Source organism: Podarcis raffonei, chromosome 13 (assembly GCF_027172205.1).
Source record: "Podarcis raffonei isolate rPodRaf1 chromosome 13, rPodRaf1.pri, whole genome shotgun sequence".
Classification (NCBI taxonomy): domain Eukaryota; kingdom Metazoa; phylum Chordata; class Lepidosauria; order Squamata; family Lacertidae; genus Podarcis; species Podarcis raffonei.
In genome coordinates, this window is record NC_070614.1 from 15,150,643 (window position 1) to 15,173,119 (window position 22,477).

The following is a 22,477-nucleotide window of genomic DNA, read 5'->3' on the forward strand; positions in this document are numbered from 1 at the left end:
AACCCGAGGTACTATTTCTGGGTTAGCGGAGTCTGTAACCTGAAGTGTATGTAACCTGAAGCGTTTGTAACCTGAGGTACCACTGTATTTGGATTTCATCCGGAATGTTTAGGATATATATCTATATATCTATAATCTATAGATATAGATATATACACACACACACAAGATTACAAAGCTGAAAGCTCCAGCTAAAATCAGGCTCGTGTCACAGCACCACAGAGAAAAAAAAGTTGCTGTGTGCCAGCCTGTCAAAAGGTGCAGACATTGGGCGTCATCCTGGCTCCCCGGTATCTTCACTTGGTTGCAAGTGGCGGATTGCCAGGTGCCAACCTGGCGAATTTCAAATGCTGGTTTCATCACTCTTGCGCTGTCCCTCTGAGAAGCTGCAGCAAACGAATCTCTTTACCTTTCTCCCTCCAGAGCCTTTGGTTTTCCTTAGCACCTCTGCTTTTCTTCCAAGATTGGCAGCGGCGGAGACAATGGGGATGAAGGAAGAAGAACCCGATTACCAAAAGCAGTTTGACACTGCTGTCCGTGTCATTCAAGGCTTGCCCAAAAATGGTGAGAGCCCATTTGGGGATGCTCTATGGTTACTTGCTGTACGTGCTCCACAGGCCTCTAACATCAAGTTCTCCAAGCTTGTCTGTACCGCCATAAGGAGACAACAACAACAAACAACAACAACAACAACAACTTTTGAAAACCCCAAAAAAGAATCTGGGATTCTCAAGAGCTGGAACTTAGATTCTTAGTTTGAAGCTTGCATAGTACCCTTACTGGTGTGTTATACTCCCTGATTCCCTATCATCACCAGGATGGGTTATATTCCAATTTACTGTGTATGAAATGTTAATGTTCTGGAAGCTGCCCAAAGAGTGGCTGGGGGAACCCAGTTATATGAGTGGCATATAAATTGTTGTTGTTGTTGTCAGATGGGTGGCATATAAATTGTTGTTGTTTGGCAGCATATAAATTATTATTATTATTATTTGGCATATAAATAAATTACTACTACTTACTACCACTGCTACATGCTGCTTACATGCCAGAACAGCTTCTAAGCAAGTTACAAGTATAAAATCAATTATAGAATCCATACACACAAACTATAACGATTCCATCAAAACGTTTTTGAAAGCCGTATTTAAAATGCACACTACTACCAAGCCCATTAAAAACATACCGTATTTTTCGCCCTATAGGACGCACTTTTTCCCCTCCAAAAATGAAGGGGAAATGTGTGTGCGTCCTATGGGGCAAATGCAAGCTTTCGCTGAAGCCTGGAGAGCGAGAGGGGTCGGTGCACACCGACCCCTCTCGCTCTCCAGGCTTCAGGAGAGCCCCAGCGCCAGCCCCACAAGGTCGGGGGACAGAGGGAGGCGGAACGCCACCATCCTGCTGTCTCCCGAAGTGGTTTGGAGGCTGGCGGCGGGGAGACCCCGCCGCCAGCCCCGCAAGCTCCGGGGACAGTGGGGAGGCGCAGCGCATCTTCCTGCTGTCCCCGGACCTGATCTGAAGGTGGGCGGCAGGGAGAAGAGCGCTTCTCCCCGCTGCCTGCCCCGCAAGCTCCGGGGACAGTGGGGAGGCGCAGCGCATCTTCCCGCTTTCCCCGGACCTGATCTGAAGGCGGGCGGCAGGGAGAAGAGCGCTTCTCCCCGCTGCCTGCCCCGCAAGCTCCGGGGACAGCTGGGAGGCGCAGCGCGTCTTCCCGCTGTCCCCGGACCTGATCTGAAGGCGGGCGGCGGGGAGAAGAGCGCTCCTCCCCGCTGCCTGCCCCGCAAGCGCCTGGGGGGGAAATAAAATTTTTTTTCTTTATTCCCCCCCCCCAAAAAAAACTTGGTGCGTCCTATGGGGCGGTGCGTCCCATAGGGCGAAAAATACGGTAATTAATTGAGAAATTAAAACAGATCAGGAAGTTCAAGCTCAGTCTTTTAATTAATAATTAATAAATAATAATACAGCCCGCTCTGCCCCGACTCCATTCCTTTTCATGACATTTTGGGGCTACTATCGGGTTTGGCGCTGTGCACGATGATGCGTCATTCGGACGCGCCTAAATTGGGAGTTGCATGTACTGAATTTGAACTTCCTGATCAATCTGTTTTAAATTAATTTAATTGTTTTGACTGTTTTGGTTTTTAACGGGCATGATTGATTGCGTGTTTTAAATGTGGGGTTTTGAATGTTTTGATGGAACTGTTTTAGTGAGCAGAGATTTTATAATTATAAAATTATAGTTGTAAGTGTAGGCCACTTAGAAGCTATTCTGGCATGTAAGCATCTTATAAAGAAGAATGTTGTGAGTTTTATTTTAGGGCGAGGGGGTTAGGTTCATCTTCTAATTCCTGGATCCAGCACAGGTTCAATTACTGGAATCGGTAGGTGAGCCTGGGCAATGGGTTATTAAGAGAAACAAAGGCAGTGGCTCTGTGCCAGAGGACAAATGGGTGGGCCTCCCCCCCCAAAAAAAAACACCCTGTCTGTTAGTTAGAAAGACAAAAGCCAGATTTTAGGTCTGTGTGAAAGAGACCTGGGTAGAAGCAGGCTGCAGGCAGAAGCCATAGAGCAGTAATGTCCAAACTTGGCCCTCCAGCTGTTTTTGGACTACAACTCCCATCATCCCTAGCTAACAGGACCAGTGGTCAGGGATGATGGGAAATGTAGTCCCAAAACAGCTGGAGGGCCAAGTTTGGCCATCACTGCCATAGAGGGAGAGACATCATCATCATCATCATCATCATCATCATCATCATTATTATTGAATTTATATACCGCCCTATACCCAGCAATCTCAGGGCAGTTCACAGACTAAAATCAAGATATAAACCCACAAAATACATAATAAAAATACAAACAACAACCCAATAGCTCCCCCCCCAAAAAAAACACATTTTAAAAGGGCATAGGATGTAAATTGGCTCAGCCAAAGGCCTGGTTAAAAAGGAATGTTTTTGCCTGGTGCCTAAAGGTGTATAATGAAGGCACCAGGCAAACTTCCCTGGGGAGAGCATTGCACAGATGGGGAGCCACCGCAGAGAAGGCCCCGTTCTCATGTTGCCACCTTCCGCATGTGACTTCCCCACTTTTCTCAGGTTCCTACAGACCATCCTACGAAGAAATGCTGCGCTTCTACAGCTACTACAAGCAAGCCACGGTGGGTCGGTGCCAGATCCCCAGGCCAGGGTTTTGGGACCCTATTGGCAGATATAAATGGTAAGAAAGGCAAGGGCCAATATCTCCTTTCAGAACTTGGTGAGGCAATGGCTTTGTTTGAACTTAGCCCCTGATCCTGTTTTCAACAAATGGACCCAGCCTTGCAATGCTAGTGCAAAGTACTGCTGCTTATCTGATGGGCATGGGGATAAGCTAGTATTGCTCCAATTGTATGGGCAACTGTTGCAATTGTGGCTTAATTTTAGATGCTGGTTTTGATCCATAAAGGCTTACGTCTCCCTGTATTTGGCCTGTGTCAAGTTGCAGTCGGGTGATCAAGTACTGCCTTTCAAAGAAAAACAAAACAAAAACGCCCTTATTGCAAGAGATTAAAACTCCAAGAATGAGAAGCAGGGCTTTCATTGCAGTGGCCCCCTACTTTTGGAATGCCCTGTCTTTTGTTCTGAGCAGGAGCTAATACCGAGCCCTTACCCTTAAGAACTGCATTGGTAGCCTCTGTTCTTACAATGGCCACCTGCCAGTTGTTATTTATTAATAAAATAACCATGCCGTTTTTAAATACAGTGGTACCTCAGGTTAAGTACTTAATTCGTTTCGGAGGTCCGTTCTTAACCTGAAACTGTTCTTAACCTGAAGCACCACTTTAACTAATGGGGCCTCCTGCTGCCGCCGCGCCGCCGGAGCCCGATTTCTGTTCTTATCCTGAAGCAAAGTTCTTAACCTGAAGCACTATTTCTGGGTTAGCGGAGTGTGTAACCTGAAGCGTATGTAACCTGAAGCGTATGTAACCCGAGGTACCATTGTAGTGCAAATCATAGAATGGCATTGAATTTTACTCAGTATTGATCAAGAGTAGATTCCAATGTATAGTTAGCAGAGTCAAAACTTAAAACACGTTGCAGGATTCCCAAAAAATAGACCAGAGGCAATTGTATTTCATCCAGCAGAGCTTTACTGCAACGGAAGGCAAATGAGCATAATGGTCACAAATCCAATACGTTCAGGATTGGCACTGTCCATAGGAAATCCAGTTGCAGCAGATTTAACTTAAACTTACAATAACTTAAGTCTAAATAAGTCTAAACAATAAGTCTAAACCTTAACACTAAGCTTACAGTCATACCTCGGGTTGCGAATGCTGTGGGTTGTGCATTTTCGGGTTACGGACGCACCAAACCCGGAAGTACTGAAAAGGGTTACTTCCGGGTTTTGGCGCATGCGCAGAAGCACTAAATCACGCTTTGCGCATGCGCAGAAGTGCCGAATCGCGTCACGCACGTGCACAGACTTAGCGCTGCGGGTTGCAAACGCTGTGGGTTGTGAATGTGCCTCCTGTACTATGTTCCACTGTACTATGTAGAGAACACCACACCAGAAGGAAAAGACATAGAAAGAGAAAGTGAAACTCAGGCTCCTTCTGGACTTACTTTTATAGTCAGCATGACCTTGACAGAAAGAGATAAGAGAACCAGTTTAAATCAGCTGTACTCAGCTTCTCTGAAGGAATAACCCAAACATCATGAACCTTCTGCTTGCTTCTTTCACACAGAGAAGCTTCCAGAACCCTCTTGAATTAATTAGAATAGGGAAGATCTCTACACATCAGATCAATACTTTTTGCACTAAAAAATGCAAACTGACATAGAATTCTTAGAATCACAGAGCTAGAGAGTACCCTGGGGGTAATCTAGTCTAACCCACTCCAACGCAGGAATCTTTCACTCAACATGGGGCTTTGAACCCACAACCCTGAGATTAAGAGCCTCATGCTCTATCATGAGCTATCATGCCTAGTTTGTGTGTGTGTGCTGTTTGGGACATACAGTGGTACTTTGGGTTACATATCCTTCAGGTTACAGACGCTTCAGGTTACAGACTCTGCTAACCCAGAAATAGTACCTCGGGTTAAGAACTTTGCTTCAGGGTGAGAACAGAAATCGTGTGGTGGAGGCGCGGCAGCAGCTGGAGGCCCCATTAGCTAAAGTGGTACCTCAGGTTAAGAACAGTTTCAAGTTAAGAACGGATCTCCAGAACGAATTAAGTTCTTAACCCGAGGTACCACTGTATGGGAAAGTGAATGTTTAAAATTAATCAAAACGAGAAGTAAAAATACTCTTGAGTTATGCATAGACTTTCTGAATAATCGCAAGAATAATAGAGGGCTGCTAATTCAGAGGACAGGGACGCGGGTGGCGCTGTGGGTAAAAGCCTCAGCGCCTAGGGCTTGCCGATCGAAAGGTCGGCGGTTCGAATCCCCGCGGCTGGGTGTGCTCCTGCTGCTCGGTCCCAGCGCCTGCCAACCTAGCAGTTCGAAAGCACCCCCGGGTGCAAGTAGATAAATAGGGACAGCTTATCAGCGGGAAGGTAAACGGCGTTCCGTGTGCTGCGCTGGCTTGCCAGATGCAGCTTGTCACGCTGGCCACGTGACCCGGAAGTGTCTCCGGACAGCGCTGGCCCCCGGCCTCTTGAGTGAGATGGGCGCACAACCCTAGAGTCTGTCAAGACTGGCCCATACGGGCAGGGGTACCTTTACCTTTAATTCAGAGGACCCGACTTTCAGGCAGGTGTGAACTCTTGACATCTTTCTTTCCCAAAATTAAGCACCTGTCCCCCAGGTAAGAAGTTATGTTTGGCTTTTTGGCAGGGATGCATGGAACAGCCTGGGGAAGATGACCAAAATGGAAGCCATGGCAGCTTATATCGCCGAGATGAAGAAGGCTGCTCAGAAGGTAGGAAATGGGGAACACCCTCCTCATTCAGGCCTGGTCTGCCTGGTTGGGTCGCCATGGAAACTCCTTACAATGAGATATGAGTAGGCTGCGTCTCAAGCCTAACAGCGATTCAACGGCAGAAATGGCAAGGAAGGCACCTCAGGGTTTGGGCTTGAACAAATCTCTGTGGGTAGGGGATTTCGGAGAGCCTTTGGCTCTGAAATGAAGGAGTTCAGCATGAATGAACCCAGCGGGTTTTTGAACAAAACCGAAGTTTTGTGCCGTTTTAAAACGTGTCAAATGTTTGTGAGATTCAAAGTGAAAGTACAGCTGAGATCCCTGAGAGATGTTTTAAAATGCACAAACCACCAGGCCTGATGTTTAGACTTCCTGATAAGACACTGGCTGAGTTCTCTTTCGAATCCTCTAAATGCAGCAGTATACTCCACTGGCAATGATGTAAAATAAATCCAAGTGAGAAGGGGTTAGATTTACACTTCTGCAAGAAAATTTGCTTGAGAGTCCCTTGTGTGGACTCTCGGTGGTCCACGATCCGGGGGGAAAGTTAGGTCCAGATTTCAACATTGCTGCAGTGTTAGGTTCACCCAGACCGGTTGCTGGATCCCAGGGAATGTTTTCGTACCACCCGGGATCCTCTCTAGGACTTTTTGGCAGGTCATCAACAGCGTGCCGTTGGATGAGTCGTCGGAGGACATGTTTGCATACTTCGAACCCCTCTATGAAGTGATACACGATATGCCCAGGCCGCCCGACTCCTTCTTCAAGAAGAAAGCAGGTACGTCCGTTAGCAGTGACAGAGGGGTGCGTGGGTTCTCCAGCTATTATGGTGTGTGCTTCAAGACCACAGTTTTTTTTAATAAGAATGTAGAAGTCACCATCCCAGCTCCTCTTGGACACAGCCAATGCGAGCTTTGCAGGTGCTTCCATCTAATCTGGCCTCCGTAAAGTAGAAAGCTTGTTCAGCATGTTTGAGAGTGGAGCCTCGCAGCGAGGGAGACTTGGCTGAATGACCTGCTTTCAGGTCATCCCCCAGCCGTGCAGCTGTAGGAAAAGGAATCTCTAATCTCAGCTGATCCTTGTCCCTCCCTGAAATTTCTCAGGTGCCAATTTGCATTCATCAGCTGGGAGTGAAGCAGTCCAACCTGCTTGGACCTGCTTAGGGTTTGGGCAGCATAGACAGCCCCCACCCCCAACTTTGCTGCAGGATTTTTGCTGGCAGGGAGAGGGGAAAAAGAAGACTTGTGATTCAGCGCATGATGGGTTTCCTTCTCTGAATAACTTCCCTCCCGGCCTTGTTTTTTCCTCTCAAAGATGGTGAAATATACTCGGAGTTGAGAGTGGATTTCATGCTCTTTATTCAGCTCGTAGTGGTGAGGAGGAATGGATGTTCCCCCAAAATATCTGCTTTATATACATTATTTACACAATGGGCTGCACGTGATTGGCTAATTCCGGGATTCTCCTGTAGGCCAATCAGGTTGTGGATTCACTTCCACCTGGAGCTGGATTGGGTGGCTCCTGCGGACCAATCATTCTGCTGCATTGTTCTAGGACCAATCAGCCTGCTGCATTTTGGATCCTATTGTTCTAGGACCAATCAGACTGCTGCATTTTGGGTCCTATTCAACTCAGTACATAGCAGATGGGAAGGGCAAAGCAGGGAAACTTGGGACAGTGGAAGGGGTTTGGATTTTAGTCTATATTGTACGAGATGCATATCAGGAGCTTCCCCTCCCCTTGCCCATTTCATTCTAAAATCTTGGCATGCGCAACTCTTCTGTAGAGCACTTTTGACTTCTCCACCCCCATCGAAAAGATCTGGCCCACCTCCCAGCTGTTATCACTCTTCTTACAGTGTAAACAGAAGCCCTGTTGCTGCCTGGGTCATCGGTGGAGATAACAGCGCTGCCAACAGGGTTAGCTTCACGGTCAAAAAGTGCCCATCGGCGCTCCCTCTACTATGTTGGTGGACCCTTGGCTGTGGGCTTGCATGGAGCAGCAGACTGTTCAAAGCCGCGGTTTTAAATTTCCCACAATACCCCAGAGTGGCACTTTACAGCAGGAGCATTGTGGGAAATTTAAATGGCGGCTTACAAACCCACCGGGTACAGGGAGCTTGAGACAGCCATCAGCGCCCTCATCTCTGGGACCACTGCAGCTGCCCAGGGATTCTGGTATCTGATGCTGGAACGGACGCCCATTTGTTTCAGCAAAGCTTGTGCAAGAGAACTTCCTAATGGACTGTGCCGTAAACATCAGCACCGTCTACCTATTCACGGCACCCCAGACAGGCCATCTGAGCTAACAGTTTCATCTAGCTCTAGGTTTCCCAAATTTGGGTCTCCAGCTGTTTTTGGACTACAACTCCCATCATCAGGACCAGTGGTCAGGGATGATGGGAATTGTAGTCCAAAAGCAGTTGGAGGCCCAAGTTTGGGAAACCCTGATCTAGCCTCACAGAAAAACCAGTTTGCTCTTCCTGGGCCTTTTATATGGAGCCTGTCATTTGGTGGTGCCGTTATTTGCGTTGTAGCCAGCGAAATTTAAGGTGCTGATGCTCTCGTGTTTAAATGAAAAGATGGCATCAAAATTCTTGAAAAAGCCGCAGAGGTTTGTAGGAGATAATCTAGACCTTATGGGCGGATTTGATGGACATTCCCTTCTCTTGGTAGTAAAAACAGACTCAGAGTCTGCCCCGCTCCACAACGGCTCTTTAAGGGGACCGGCTGAGAGCATCCCACCAGAACACGGAGAGTGCAATCAAACAGGCAAGATTTACAGATATTCTAGCCAAATGCCTATCATGATGACAGGTGGGATGTGTGCAGAGAAAGGGTTTTAATCCTGCAGCAATTCCTGCAAGATACCATGCATCTTTATGAACTCTGAGCAGACTGCATCATCCCTGTAAGTGATGGCCAAGCTGTGCAGCATCAGAGCCAGCAGACAGGGTTTGCAGGAACCTCAGGTGTCCCAAAGCAGCCCCACTTTGTAATCCACTCTTCTAGGGAAAAGTTATCCGTGGATATGGAAGCTAATAAAAGATGCACTCAGGCACACCATTGGAGGTGAGAGCTAACCTGCTTCCTGCTATTCATGGTACCAGCCATTAAGAATTAAGCCTGCTCTTTTTGGTTCAATGGTATCGTGTTCCCTGGTCACATTAGAGTGGGACAGAAACGTTGGGAACTAATTTAATTAGGAAGGAGAGGTTCTCTTTTTTATTATTATTGTGGGTGTATTTCGACATAACCTGCAGTGGCGGTGAGGATCTCGATGTGCAAATTTGTAGCTCTGCTTTAAGAAAACAAACCCAGGTGTCTAGAGAAGCAATGTCGGTTAAACCAGTTTTAAAATCAGTTTAGGGTTCAAGTTTGGACAGAGCCCAAGCTGGTTCATATTCCCACTTTGAGCAACAAGTGGTTCATTTGGGAGTGGGAGCCTTCCATCCCTCCTCCCACAACGTGATATGCCAAAACCCAGCATCTCAGTCAGGGTTTCTCCCAGTCACCAACATCCTTGACCTTCTAGCTAGGGATGATGGTGACTGGGAGTGGCCGCGGAGACTACAGAACACCGGTCCTGAAAGACCTTCATTGGCTCCCAGTAGGTTTCCGAGCACAAAGTGTTGGTGCTGAGCTTTAAAGCCCTAAATGGCCTCGGCCCAGTATACCTGAAGGGGTGTCTCCACCTCCATCATTCAGCCCAGACACTGAGGTCCACCTTCGAGGGCCTTCTGGCGGTTCCCTTGCTGCGAGAAGTGAGGTTATAGGGAACCAGGCAGAGGGCCTTCTCAGTAGTGCCACCCGCCCTGTGGAATGCCCTCCCATCAGATGTCAAGGAAATAAACAACTACAGTGGTACCTCGGGTTAAGTACTTAATTCATTCCAGAGGTCCGTACTTAACCTGAAACTGTTCTTAACCTGAAGCACCACTTTAGCTAATGGGGCCTTCTGCTGCTGCCACACTGCCGGAGCCTGATTTCTGTTCTTATCCTGAAGCAAAGTTCTTAACCTGAAGCACTATTTCTAGGTTAGCGGAGTGTGTAACCTGAAGCATATGTAACCCAAGGTACCACTGTATCTGACTTTTAGAAGACATCTGAAGGCAGCCCTCTTTAGGGAGGTTTTTAATGTTTGATGTTTTATCATGTTTTTAATATTCTGTTGGGAGCAGCCCAGAGTGGCTGGGGAAACCCAGCCAGATGGGCAGGGAATAAATAATAAATTATCATCATCATAGTCCAAAAACAGCTAGAGGCCCAAGCTTGGGAAACCCAGATCTAAGTTTTGGTGCCATTTCCTTGAGCCTTCATGAGCTGCGCATAGCCTAAGCAGTGGAATCAAAGCTAAGCTCTTTGTCCTTCTCTTTTGCAAATCAGATGAAATGTTGAATACGAGTTGCTACGCAGCCCAGATCCAAAACCTTTTGCGACAGTGTTACAGAAGATACCCAGTTCATTTTGTGTGTTTGTGTGTGTGTGTGTGTGTGTGTGTGTGTGCGTGTGTGAAACCCACTATAGCATGAAAGAAATACGAAGCACCTAGTTTTTGGATTTAGCACACATTTGAGGATGTGATCAGAATATGCACACCTGGTTTTCTTGGCCTTTTATCTATCATGGGTCAGATATTGAGAACAAAGGATGGAGGCTCCCGAGCCACACTCTTTTCACATCTGGACATTGACCGGGAAGATTAGACACCAAGAGGACAATAAATGTAAAAAAGAATGGATTAACTTTATAGTAAACACTTAAAAACGTAAACACTTAAAAATGTTAGCAGGATTGGATTATCACTTGCAATATAATTTGATAAAGGATATTAAAAAAGAGATTTAATAGATTGTATAAAAGTATTTAGACACAGAAAAGAGAAGAGATAATTATTGAAAACCAGGGAGAGGAGTGGGTAGAAGTCCGGGGGTCAGAAGAACCCCTATAAAGATACTGAATTTGTTTATAGATTAATGCTAATAATAATAATAATAGTGTGTGTGTGTGTGTGTGTGTGTGTAACATCTGGACATTCGGATACAGTCATACCTCAGGATAAATACGCTTCAGGTTGAGCGCATTCGGGTTGCGCTCCGCGGTGACCCGGAAGTAACGGAGCGTGTTACTTCCAGGTTTCGCCGCTCGCACATGTGCAGACGGTCAAAATGACGCCACGCGCATTCGCGGAAGTGGCGAAACGCGATGCACTGTTGCATCTTATGTTACGTTCAGGATGCGAACTGGGCTCCGGAACGGATCCCGTTCGCATCCCGAGGTACCACTGTACTTCAATATATGACGGCTTGCACAAACTCCTATCTGTACTTCCGTTTCTGAGCCATAACTCTTTATCTTGCTGGCTAGGCTATGCAGACAAAGAAAGCAAGAGCATCCATGTGCCCAGCGATTTGGAGAGCGAGGTCTTCTTTGACAGCCTGGAACCAGGGGAACCCGATGAGGTGATGATGACTAATGGGGTGGGAGGTAATTGTGAAGTTAACTATGAGCCTTCTCCTTACTTTTTGATAGATCTGATCTAGATTTTCTTTTGCTATGAACATGCTCTTGTTAATTAATTGATTACATTAATTTGATAAAAATTATACACTGCACGGTTGTAAAAAAAAACACCACAACCCAGCCTCGAAGCAGTTTACCAAAGTTAAAACAGTAAAATCAAGAAGAATTTACAACTCTATTTTGAAACATACAACTTAAAATACTAAAACAGAAAATGAGTTTAGTCTCCTCATTGAGATAGGTTTTAAGATGAGCTTTGAATGTACTGAGCTGCTAAATCGAACCAGAGCCGCTTTGAAGGAAGTAGCTAATTTTTATTGTTTTTTAAATTATGGTAAGATTTGCCCGCCCCCAAAAAAACTTTTATAAAATATACTGATTTATGTGTATTGAGGCAAAGTTTGCAGACTTGGGAATATTGATAAAACTCAAACGAAACTCCAGCAGCAACAACAATTTTATTATATATAACTGTCCCATCTGGCTTTGTGTAAATAGCTTGGTGGGTTAACTCACACACATATACATTAATTCACCTAAGGAAGGTCAAATCTTTAAAGTTGTTATTAGAAATGACACAGAACAGGAAACAACGCAGTACTTTCCATTAGTCTTAAAATAATGGAACACCATCTTAATGTCTGACATTTGGTATACTTTCCTAGCGAAGAATGAAATGGCTTTCATTTGCCAACCTTGTTAGGAAACAGGAACAGCCCTGCCCATTGAGCCTTCTTCAAGTCACAACAGCTCTAAAACTCTATTATGACATCCAGCTCAGAGCTAGAAACGGTCCCTTGAGGCACAAGCCTTCCATCTCCCCAGGGAACCCTGGGAATTGTAGTTCTGCGGAAGGCAGGCTTGATCATTCTGTTACAGTGAACAACCAGCACCTCCACTGTCCCACGATCTGTTGGAGGAAGTCATGACGGTTAATGGAACAGAGCCAGGAAAGAAAAAAAGTAGTCTAGGCATGCCCATACGATTTCAATCCCTCTCTTGTTTCCCCCACAGGATAGGAGGCTATCAGCCATGCCAAACCTCCCCCTGAACAATATTCAGAGTGGAGAGAAGACTGGATATAAGACTTCAGCATCTTCAACCAGGGAAGGTATAGACGCAAGACTAACGTTTTGACTTAAAAACACACAGGGGGAGACAGGTCCAGTGCAGGTCCTTGACTAATACAGCTTTCTTCTTCTTCTTTGGCGATCGCTCGTAGCCGAGTAAGATTGTCTTCCATAAACACGGTTTTAACAGTGAGTGCATAAGTGACTGTGGAGGCCAATTCTGGATCCACATTCCTTTCCACAGTGGGGACACAGGTTTCCAGGCAGGAGTTGATCACAATGAGGGTTTGCCAAGCGTGCCTTCCTCTTAGCGCGGTTCTCCCTTTTGACCTGAGTTCAAGCGTCTTCAAAGCCCACGACACCTTTGGTAAAGGCTGATCTCCAACTGGAGCACTTGCAGGCCAGTGTTTCCCAGTTGTCGGTGTTTATACTACATTTTTTTATATTTTACTTGAGTCTTTGAATCTCTATCGTCGTGGGTAGGCAAACTGAGACCCGGGGGCCAGATCCGGCCCAATCGCCTTCTAAATCTGGCCCGCGGACGGTCCGGGAATCAGCGTGTTTTTACATGAGTAGAATGTGTGGTTTTATTTAAAATGCATCTCTGGGTTATTTGTGGGGCCTGCCTGGTGTTTTTACATGAGCAGAATGTGTCCTTTTATTTAAAATGCATCTCTGGGTTATTTGTGGGGCACAGGAATTTGTTCTCCCCCCAAAAAAATATAGTCTGGCCCTCCACAAGGTCTGAGGGACAGTGGACTAGCCCCCTGCTGAATAAGTTTGCTGACCCCTGCTCTATTGTTGACCACCGGCATTACACTTTCCATTTTTAAGTTCAGAATAGAGTAGTTGCTTTGGAAGACGATAATCAGGCATCCACACAACATGACCAGTCCAACGAAGTTGATGTTGAAGAGTCATTGCAGCTTGCACTGTTGGCAAGGAAAGGCCATTTTCTGATCTGCGAGTGCAAACAAGCCCCAGTGTAATTAATTCAGTTTGATCCTGTGATAAGTCTGTGAGGCAATGCCCCGGATCTGGTAGAAAGCAGGAGTTTTTGCTATGAAGAAACGGCAGATGTGCCAGGAGAGTCGGGGCTGTACAATTGCCACCATAACAGAAACAAACCTTTTGAGAGAAAGGCAAGCAGTGGGAGCAGAAGGCAGGAAAAGGGCATCTCGTTCTCTGACCAGGAGGGCATTATAGGGTTCTGTAAAACCGTTTTAACTAACTTTAATCAACTTGTCTCCTACCATGATACAAAGCCTGGTCACACGCATCTTGGGTCTTCTATTGGCCCAGGAAGGAAGCCTCCATTTTGCGGGGGGGGGGGCATAGAGGAGAGACTTGATCTGGATTATGACAAAGGGTTAAAGCCACCTCACCCAGTGTTGTGCTTCCAATGGAGGCCAGCCCCATGGCAATTTTGTTAAAAAGAGTTTTATTGAGATTCCAAAAACATAACCACGATAACAAACACAACTGAAAATGGCAGTCATTCAGCAGGTTACGGAGTTGGGTGTACGTGGAGTCTACTTAATAGCAAACAAAACGTTATGGACACTCCCAGGTCACTTAAGATGCAATTGAATATATATCCACACCAATGGAGGCCTAGCCATAGTCTACCGTAAGGTAAAAGGTAAAGGGACCCCTGACCATTAGGTCCAGTCGTGACCGACTCTGGGGTGGCGGCGCTCATCTCGCTTTATTGGCCGAGGGAGCCGGCGTACAGCTTCCGGGTCATGTGGCCAGCATGACTAAGCTGCTTCTGGTGAACCAGAGCAGCGCACGGAAACACCGTTTACCTTCCCATCAGAGTGATACCTATTTATCTACTTGCACTTTGACGTGTTTTCGAACTGCTAGGTTGGCAGGAGCAGGGACCGAGCAACAGGAGCTCACCCTATTGTGGGGATTCGAACCGCTGACCTTCTGATCGGCAAGCCCTAGGCTCTATGGTTTAACCCACAGCGCCACCCGCGTCCCTTTCTCATTACTGTAGGTCTAGCTAATAAAAGGGAACTAGAGTCGCATCAAATTTGCCATGTTTTGATACGCTTCCCGTGTTGCATTATGGCTGTTTCTTGGTAAAGGAAAACAAACCCGCAAGGGCCACTCACACGATTAATGCCATATAAAGTGACAATTTATCTGGCCTTTTAAAACAGAAAATAAAAAACGCCTGTAGTGACAAAAGGAACTGTCTCCAAAATAGTGACAGGCATACACATGGTACGGAGGGATCAAAGAGCTGTTCTATGCCATTTACTACCTTGTGACAACGTGGTACAGTCAAACCTCGGTTGTTGAACGTAATCAGTTCCGGGAGCCCGTTTGGCTTCCAAAACGTTCGACAACCGAGGCACGGCTTCCAATGGGTTGCAGGAGCTTCCTGCACTCAAGCGGAAGCCATGTCGAATGTTCAGCTTCCGAAAAACATTTGAAAACCGGAGCATTTACTTCCAGGTTTTCTGTGTTCAGGAGCCGAAACATTCCAAAATGGAGCCGTTCAGGAACTGAGGTTTGACTGTACCACCCTAAAAAAAAATAACCGCTGAAGGAAATCTGCTTGGAGTGTTTGTATGCCTCTCTAAATGGCCCATCTTGAGGGTGCTTCTCCACGTTGCAAATGGCCGGATCTAGAAAGGTTGATGCCCAGGAGCCAAGATTTGCTGCCCATGATAAAATTACTTAAGACAGGCAGCATGGATTCTAGCCTCGCCTCATGATCTTTTTTTCTGAGAGCGCTGAAATATCCTGTGTGCTTTCCCACCCACCCCCTCCATAGCAACTCTACTATCTCGGAATATTCTTCTCATCTGCTCAGAGGTTAATTAGTAACATACCTGTGAAGATAAGGCTGCATAGCATGGATGGGTCATACGCCCTCGTCTCCTTCTGTGTTCCTCACTGAAGTTTGGCCTAACTTTTCCAGTGGGATTTTGTGCTGCCTGGCATGGGCCCTTTTTGCCCAGCCTTTGCATATGCTCAGAATAGATGTTGTCTTGTTTACAGAAACAAGAATTAGGGGAGAGCGGCAAGCGGTGCCAGCCTGACACCATTCACCGTTGTGTCTCTGATGAGACAATCCTTGATGCCCCTGGTGAAAAATGAAGAAACGCTCCAGGAGATCTGGGGCAATGGAGAAAACCTCCTGACCTTGATGAGTGGTCTCTGAGGAAGTGAATATGAAACTAAGCACACACTGAGTCACACTGATTCCTGCACTAACTGGTAGTGACTCTTCAGGGATGCTCTTATTCTTTTAACTAGAGGCGGCAGCACCAAACCTGAAATCTTCTGCATGCAACTGTTTCCATGCACAATTCAAAGTGTTGGTGCTGACCTTTAAAGCCCTAAACCAAGCATAGGCAAACTCGACCCTCCAGATGTTTTGAGGCTACAGTTCCCATCATCCCTGACCACTGGTCCTGTTAGCTAGGGATGATGAGAGTTGTAATCCCAAAACATCTGGAGGGCTGAGTTTGCCTATGCCTGCCCTAAATGGCCTTGGCCCAGTATACCTGAAGGAGCATCTCCACCCCCATCATTCACTGAGGTCCAGCTCCAAAGGCGTTCTGGAGGTTCCCTCCCTGTGAGAAGCGAGGTTATAGGGAACCAGGCAGAGGGCCTTCTCAGTGGTGGCGCCTGCCCCGTGGAACGCCTTCCCATCAGATGTCAAGGAAACAAACAACTATCTGACTTTTAGAAGACATCTGAAGGCAGCCCTGTTTAGGGAAGGTTTTAATGCTTGATGTTTTATCCTGGTTTTAATATTCTGTTGGGGAAACCCAGCCAGATGGGCGGGGTATAAATAATAAATTATTATTATTATTACTTGGTTTATCCCAAACATTTGGGACTGTGGGCAAGGGTCTTTTAAAACACAAGGAGCCATTTCCAGGTTGGCTTGAGCTCTACCACGTCATATTTTAGAAACTATGACTTGCTTGTCATCAGTTCTGATGCAATGGAAAGCCCTGGTGGCTTTCAGAGGAGGGGAGTGACTCTGATAAAAGAAAAAGGCTACAATCAAGTGAATGCTCCCCCAGTTATCTCATGTTCCTTCCTCTAATCTAGACACCACAACCATTAAGACAGGGGTAGTCAACCTAAGGCCCAGGGGCCAGATGTGGCCCAATCGCCTTCTAAATCCGGCCCGCGAATCAGCATGTTTTTACATGAGAAGAATGTGTCCTTTTATTTAAAATGCATCTCTGGGTTATTTGTGGGGCCTGCCTGGTGTTTTTACATGCGTAGAATGTGTGCTTTTATTTAAAATGCATCTCTGGGTGATTTGTGGGGCATAGGAATTCGTTTTTATTTCTTTCAAAATATAGTCCGGTCCACCACATAGCCTGAGGGACGGTGGACCGGCCCACAGCTGAAAAAGGTTGCTGACCCCTGATTAAGAACATAATAAGGAGAGCCTGCCGATCAGGCCAGTGGCCCATCTTACAAGTGGCCTTCCAGAAGCTCATGGGAAACCTGCAAGCAGGAGCAGAGCGCTTAAGCAATTCCTGATCCACAAGAGGATTTAATCCTTTCCCCGACCACCACCACCCACTCACAGGTGTAGATCTGGAATGGGTGTGACTTCTGAGGCCTGGGAGCTCTCGCTTTAGAAATCAACTCCCGCTTCTGGGATTATATTTGAGCGCCGCTGCCTTTTAAGGTTCCACCCCTTTAAGTCAGGGACGCGGGTGGCGCTGTGGGTTAAACCACAGAGCCTAGGACTTGCCGATCAGAAGGTCGGCGGTTTGAATCCCCGCGATGGGGTGGGCTCCCGTTACTCGGTCCCTGCTCCTGCCAACCTAGCAGTTCGAAAGCACGTCTAAGTGCAAGTAGATAAATAAGTACCACTCCGGTGGGAAGGTAAACGCCGTTTCTGTGCGCTGCTCTGGTTCGCCAGAAGCGGCTTAGTCATGCTGGCCACATGACCCGGAAGCTGTACGCCGGCTCCCTTGGCCACTAAAGCGAGATGAGCGCCGCAACCCCAGAGTCGGCCACGACTGGACCTAATGGTCAGAGGTCCCTTTAGCTTTACCTTACCCTTTAAGTCATATCTCTTCTGATCTCTTTCTCCCTGTCCCATGTTACAGAGAGGGGTCTCGGCGTGATCCAGCAAGACGTTGACCTGCACATGATGAGCGCCATTCAAGCTTTGCAGGAGGACATGAAGAAAGTGATGGAGAGACTCGGCTACCTGGAATCCCAGGCAGCTTTCCAGGCACGTTGGGAGACACATTCATTTCTTTTATAAATGAATGCATTAATTTTTCAGCACAGCTGGGGGGAAAACTTTCTGAGATATTGCAAAGCATTGTGGATGCATTGTATAAAAACTTACAGTCCCTAGCTCTCATCAGGCAGTGCATCTTCCTACACATCTGGGAACAAGGAACTTCCTAAAACCAAAATCACTTTTGCCAATACAAGGGTGTCTGTGCATTATTATCTTTAGGAGAAATTCTCCTCTGTGCTGCGCTGGCATCCGAGGTGCATCTGTCAAGGACACAAGACAGGGCCTGCTCAGTGGCCAGAGAGCCAGTGTGGTGTAGTGGTTAAGAGCGGTAGTCTCGTAATCTGGGGAACCGGGTTCGCGTCTCCGCTCCTCCACATGCAGCTGCTGGGTGACCTTGGGCCAGTCACACTTCTCTGAAGTCTCTCAGCCCCACTCACCTCACAGAGTGTTTGTTGTGGGGGAGGAAGGGAAAGGAGAATGTGAGCCGCTTTGGGACTCCTTAAAGGTAGTGAAAGGCGGGATATCAAATCCTAACTCTTCTCTTCTTCTTCTTCTGCAGCTAGACTCTGAAACAGGGGTAGGCAAACTAAGGTACAGGGGCCGGATCAGGCCCAATCGCCTTCTAAATCTGGCCCACAGATGGTCCGGGAATCAGTGTGTTTTTTACATGAGTAGAATGTGTCCTTTTATTTCAAATGCATCTCTGGGTTATTTGTGAGGCATAGGAATTTGTTCATTTCTCCCCCAATAGATAGATAGATAGATAGATAGATAGATAGATAGATAGAGAGAGAGAGAGAGAGAGACAGACAGACAGATAGACAGACAGACAGTCCGGCCCACTACATGGTCTGAGGGATGAGCCGGCCCACGGCTGAAAAAGTTTGCTGACCCCTGCTCTGCAACCTCCTGCCTTTGTCCCCTTGCTGATGATCTTTGGCCGATAGGATCAATAACTGCTAATGATTCTCTCTTATTTGCAGCCGACTGCCCAGTTTTAGAAACTTCAAACAGCCCCCCTAGTGGAGAAGATCTGGGTTCTTTTATTAATGGAGAAACTTTCCCACCAATTAAAAGTTTCAGAATCTTTAGGCAAAGGTTTTCTGGCTATAAGGTTCCATGTTATGGCGATAGTAACTCAGACAAGCGGTTATTTAACCCTGAGCAACACATTACTACCCATATAGGTTTTGTGCTATAGCAGTTGTACTCAGAACCAGTAAGAAGAGTTAAATATTTCAGTGGCAGGAAACAAGACTTGTATTTATCCATTCTGGATTTTATGGTTTGTGGCCTGTATCTGTTTAACTTCATTGTGCAGCTGTTTCGTGAAGATGGCCTTAACTGTGTTCCACACAAATTCTTTGGGACAGTGTTAGCTGTGACACAGTCCAGAGGGGTTCAGCTGTGGGGTTGTTTTTTGATGAATCTATTCCGAGTCTATTCATTATACCCAGATTACCTTGCATTTTTGCTTGTCTCTTTTCATGGGGGGGGGCACAGTATAATCTTGTTGCTTTGCTGTTATCATTCTTGTAATGATCCTTTCCAGTGCTTTTTTTCTTAAAAAAAATATGTTTAGGGGTACTCTCATTTTCCTACTCATATTGAAATACTGCCCCTCAATGCGGCCAAACTTAGATTCACAAAATGTTTAGGGGTATGCGTCCCCCTAGAAAAAAAGCACTGATCCTGTCAAACTTTTGTACAGCCATGTATGTGTCCCCCCTTCAGCCCTGCTGAAATACGAGACAACATAGTATAAGGAGGAGGAAACATTAGAAAAATATTTCCATAAGAAGCTGAAAAGACTAGTGGAAAATTAGAAAACAGTTCAGAACCCCCCCCCCCACAAAAGCTCACAATGCAATGTATCCATTCACAACTTTTTTTATTTTGGTAAAATAAAAATGGACAATAATCCTGAGAAAGAACGGAGAGATTAATGGTAGGCACCATGAGTTATGAAACTTTGTGCAAAACTGCCAAGGATCCTTTTATTTTTCATGTTAAAAATATTTACATAATACTCTTTTTGGCCTTGGAAAACCCCTTTAAAAGATCATAGATTGGAAAAGTGCATAGGCTTCTAGATACTCATCGCGATTTTTCTGCCATTCAGGGTCACACGTCGATGCTGAATCCTTGTCGGCCAACCTCCTTGCACAACGGAAAGGTATGTGGCAAGTATTCTTAAGTGCGGTCCCTGTCTTTTATCACTTTGATGCAACCAGGCATCTAAGTGGGTTGGCTTAATTAAAGAAAACCAAACCAGAAACACAGGAAGCAATCGCAAAGAAGAGTGTGCCTCTGGGCATGTGTAAAATGCTTTTTCTGACCACCCTAAATAGCAGCCCACCTGCCTGGATCCGCTTGCCATCAACCTGTTAATCAGCAAGGAAATGCTGATCGATGAACAAAGCTTCGGTCGATTTCTCCCATTTATTAACCAACTCAAACTTGCATTCTCGCCTGACTGGTTAATTGGAATAATGTAAGCCAGAAAGCAGGACTCCTTATTGCGTCCTGGGAAGCAGCAGCAGCAGCAGGTGCCATTCCGCCCACAGTGCTTTCCCTTCAATCCAGTCCAGGATTTTACCCCCACCCTCTTCTCTCGTTCCCCAGGAACCGCCAGGTTGGCCCGCACAGCTGTCTCCTCGCACCTGGTTTTTCCTGCTGGCTTGGCCTTTCATCATCCAATGGCTGCATTGGTATTTTCAGAGGAAGAAGAGGTGAATTGCGCAAAGACAACAAACCCCCTTGGAAAAAGCAAAAGAAGCCCTGGCACTTTTGAACTCTGAACATTCGACGCTTGCCAACTTTTCCAACCTAGCAGGGATGGGCACGCCTTGGGTTTTTGCCTAACCCCAATGCTGCAATCTTGGGGTGCGGGGTGGGTGGTCAGTGGATGGGGGAAGATATTTAATCAAATTTGGGTGGTGCTAACCAGTATGCTTTGGGGGGGGGGGACGCGGGTGGTGCTGTGGGTTAAACCACAGAGCCTAGGACTTGCCGATCAGGTCGGTGTTTCGAATCCCCGCGACGGGGTGAGCTCCCGTTGCTCGGTCCCTGCTCCTGCCAACCTAGCAGTTCGAAAGCACACCAGTGCAAGTAGATAAATAGGTACCGCTCCGGCAGGAAGGTAAACGGCGTTTCCGTGCGCTGCTCTGGTTCGTCAGAAGCGGCTTAGTCCTGCTGGCCACATGACCCGGAAGCTGTCTGCGGACAAACGCTGGCTCCCTTGGCCAATAGAGATGAGCGCCGCAACCCCAGAGTCGATCATGACTGGACCTAACGCTCAGGGGTCACCTTCACCTTTACCTCTAAATAAAGGAAGGCGGGGGGTCATCTGTGCAAAAAGAAACCGAGGGTCCCAGGGCTTGTTTAGTTGCACGCAAGGAGAAACCGAGGCTGGCACTGACAATTCGAGCAGGCGACACGCAATCATTCAAGACTTCGCAAGGCTCTGAACTGTGGGGTTTGTGGCAGGGGATAGGCAGGGCTTGTGTTAACTAATCCAAGGGGTGGGCCTTTTTTGCCGCAATTCCCCTACCTGGAGAGGAGGGGGGCGGATTTTTTTTAACTCAGGGTACCTAAAGTATTCCCAGCTGCGGGAAATAGTCGGATGCTAATAAAAGATACTGCAGTCCTCTTCTCCTTTTTCTCAGCTCAAAAGGCGTGGGGGCTCCTATGCAAACTAAAGATTCCCCCCCCAAAAAAAATTGCTTTTGTGCCCCGTGCTCCGCTTGCCCGCCCTTCCATTCTCAACCAAGTGAGATCAGAAAAAGGAACACTCCGGTCAGGGCCATGCAGTGTCTGTTCTGCCACCTGGAAATAAAATTTAAGGCTACCGCTGCCAGGCTCCCACACTCTGTTCCAGAAACTGGAATCTGGCCTTTGACCATGAGGAATCAACCCATATCATACATTTATCTGCAGAGATAGTCAGAATATGGCGGAAGGTAGAGGCCGGGTTGGGCAATAACTGGCCTCACTTTCTGACGGTATCCCTCCTATCAAAAGAGCCGGATTCTTTGCCACAACGTTTTTTCCTGTGGCAGGGAGTTCCACAGCTCAGCTTTCCTCAAGTTAAGCACAGGCATTTGCTCTGGGGGCATTGTGACTCAGCAGAATTTGCTGAGCCAGAGGCTCTAAATGGAGGAGACCTTTTCTAATTTTCTCCTCCCAAGCTTCTTCTATGCCTCTCAAAGTTGATTTTTTCCCCCTCATCTCCCGTGATTTCTTCTCCCATTCTCCTTTCATCCTCTACCTTATTATGCCCCCCCCCCAAAATGCCTACGTTTCTTTCCTCCCTCGTCCTTTTATGTTCACTTCTTCCTCCTATAACAGCTTTCGCCTCGTCCTCTTCGCTTCTATTCCTGGTTTGTTTTAAGTAACGATTAATTTGTATCTATTCTTATTATATATTAACTTTCCGTCTCTTTCTAATTCCCTTCAACACCTCCTCCAGACCTTTCCCTTCAGAGGAAGGAAGCCTTCCTTCTGGCCTCTTCAGCGAACATCTCCATCTCCCGGCCACCTCTAACCAGTATACAAGGAAATTTTGGTGCTGGCGTTGAACCAAGCAAGAGGCTAGCGAGCAGGGCAGACAAGCGAGGGGGCAACAGGCACTGAGACCCACCTGAAAGTGGCCCAAGGCCCACTGGTGAGTCCTGATCACCACGCTGATAATCCCCACCCACTAGTGTGCTTTTGGAGCGATAGGTGTGG

The 22,477-nt window shown here is 46.8% G+C and overlaps 1 protein-coding gene across 1 annotated transcript; it reads left to right on the plus strand.

Annotated features, from left to right (window-relative positions):
* The first annotated feature begins 428 nt into the window (after positions 1-428).
* On the plus strand, positions 429-20,903 carry ACBD4 (acyl-CoA binding domain containing 4). Its single transcript, XM_053361573.1, is given in 11 exon segments — positions 429-564; positions 3,096-3,216; positions 5,822-5,906; positions 6,564-6,684; positions 8,582-8,677; positions 11,273-11,367; positions 12,443-12,558; positions 14,117-14,140; positions 17,608-17,731; positions 19,869-19,922; positions 20,372-20,903. Coding segments are annotated over 11 exon segments (1,029 nt in total). The 5' UTR covers positions 429-482; the 3' UTR covers positions 20,483-20,903.
* The last annotated feature ends 1,574 nt before the right edge of the window (positions 20,904-22,477 follow it).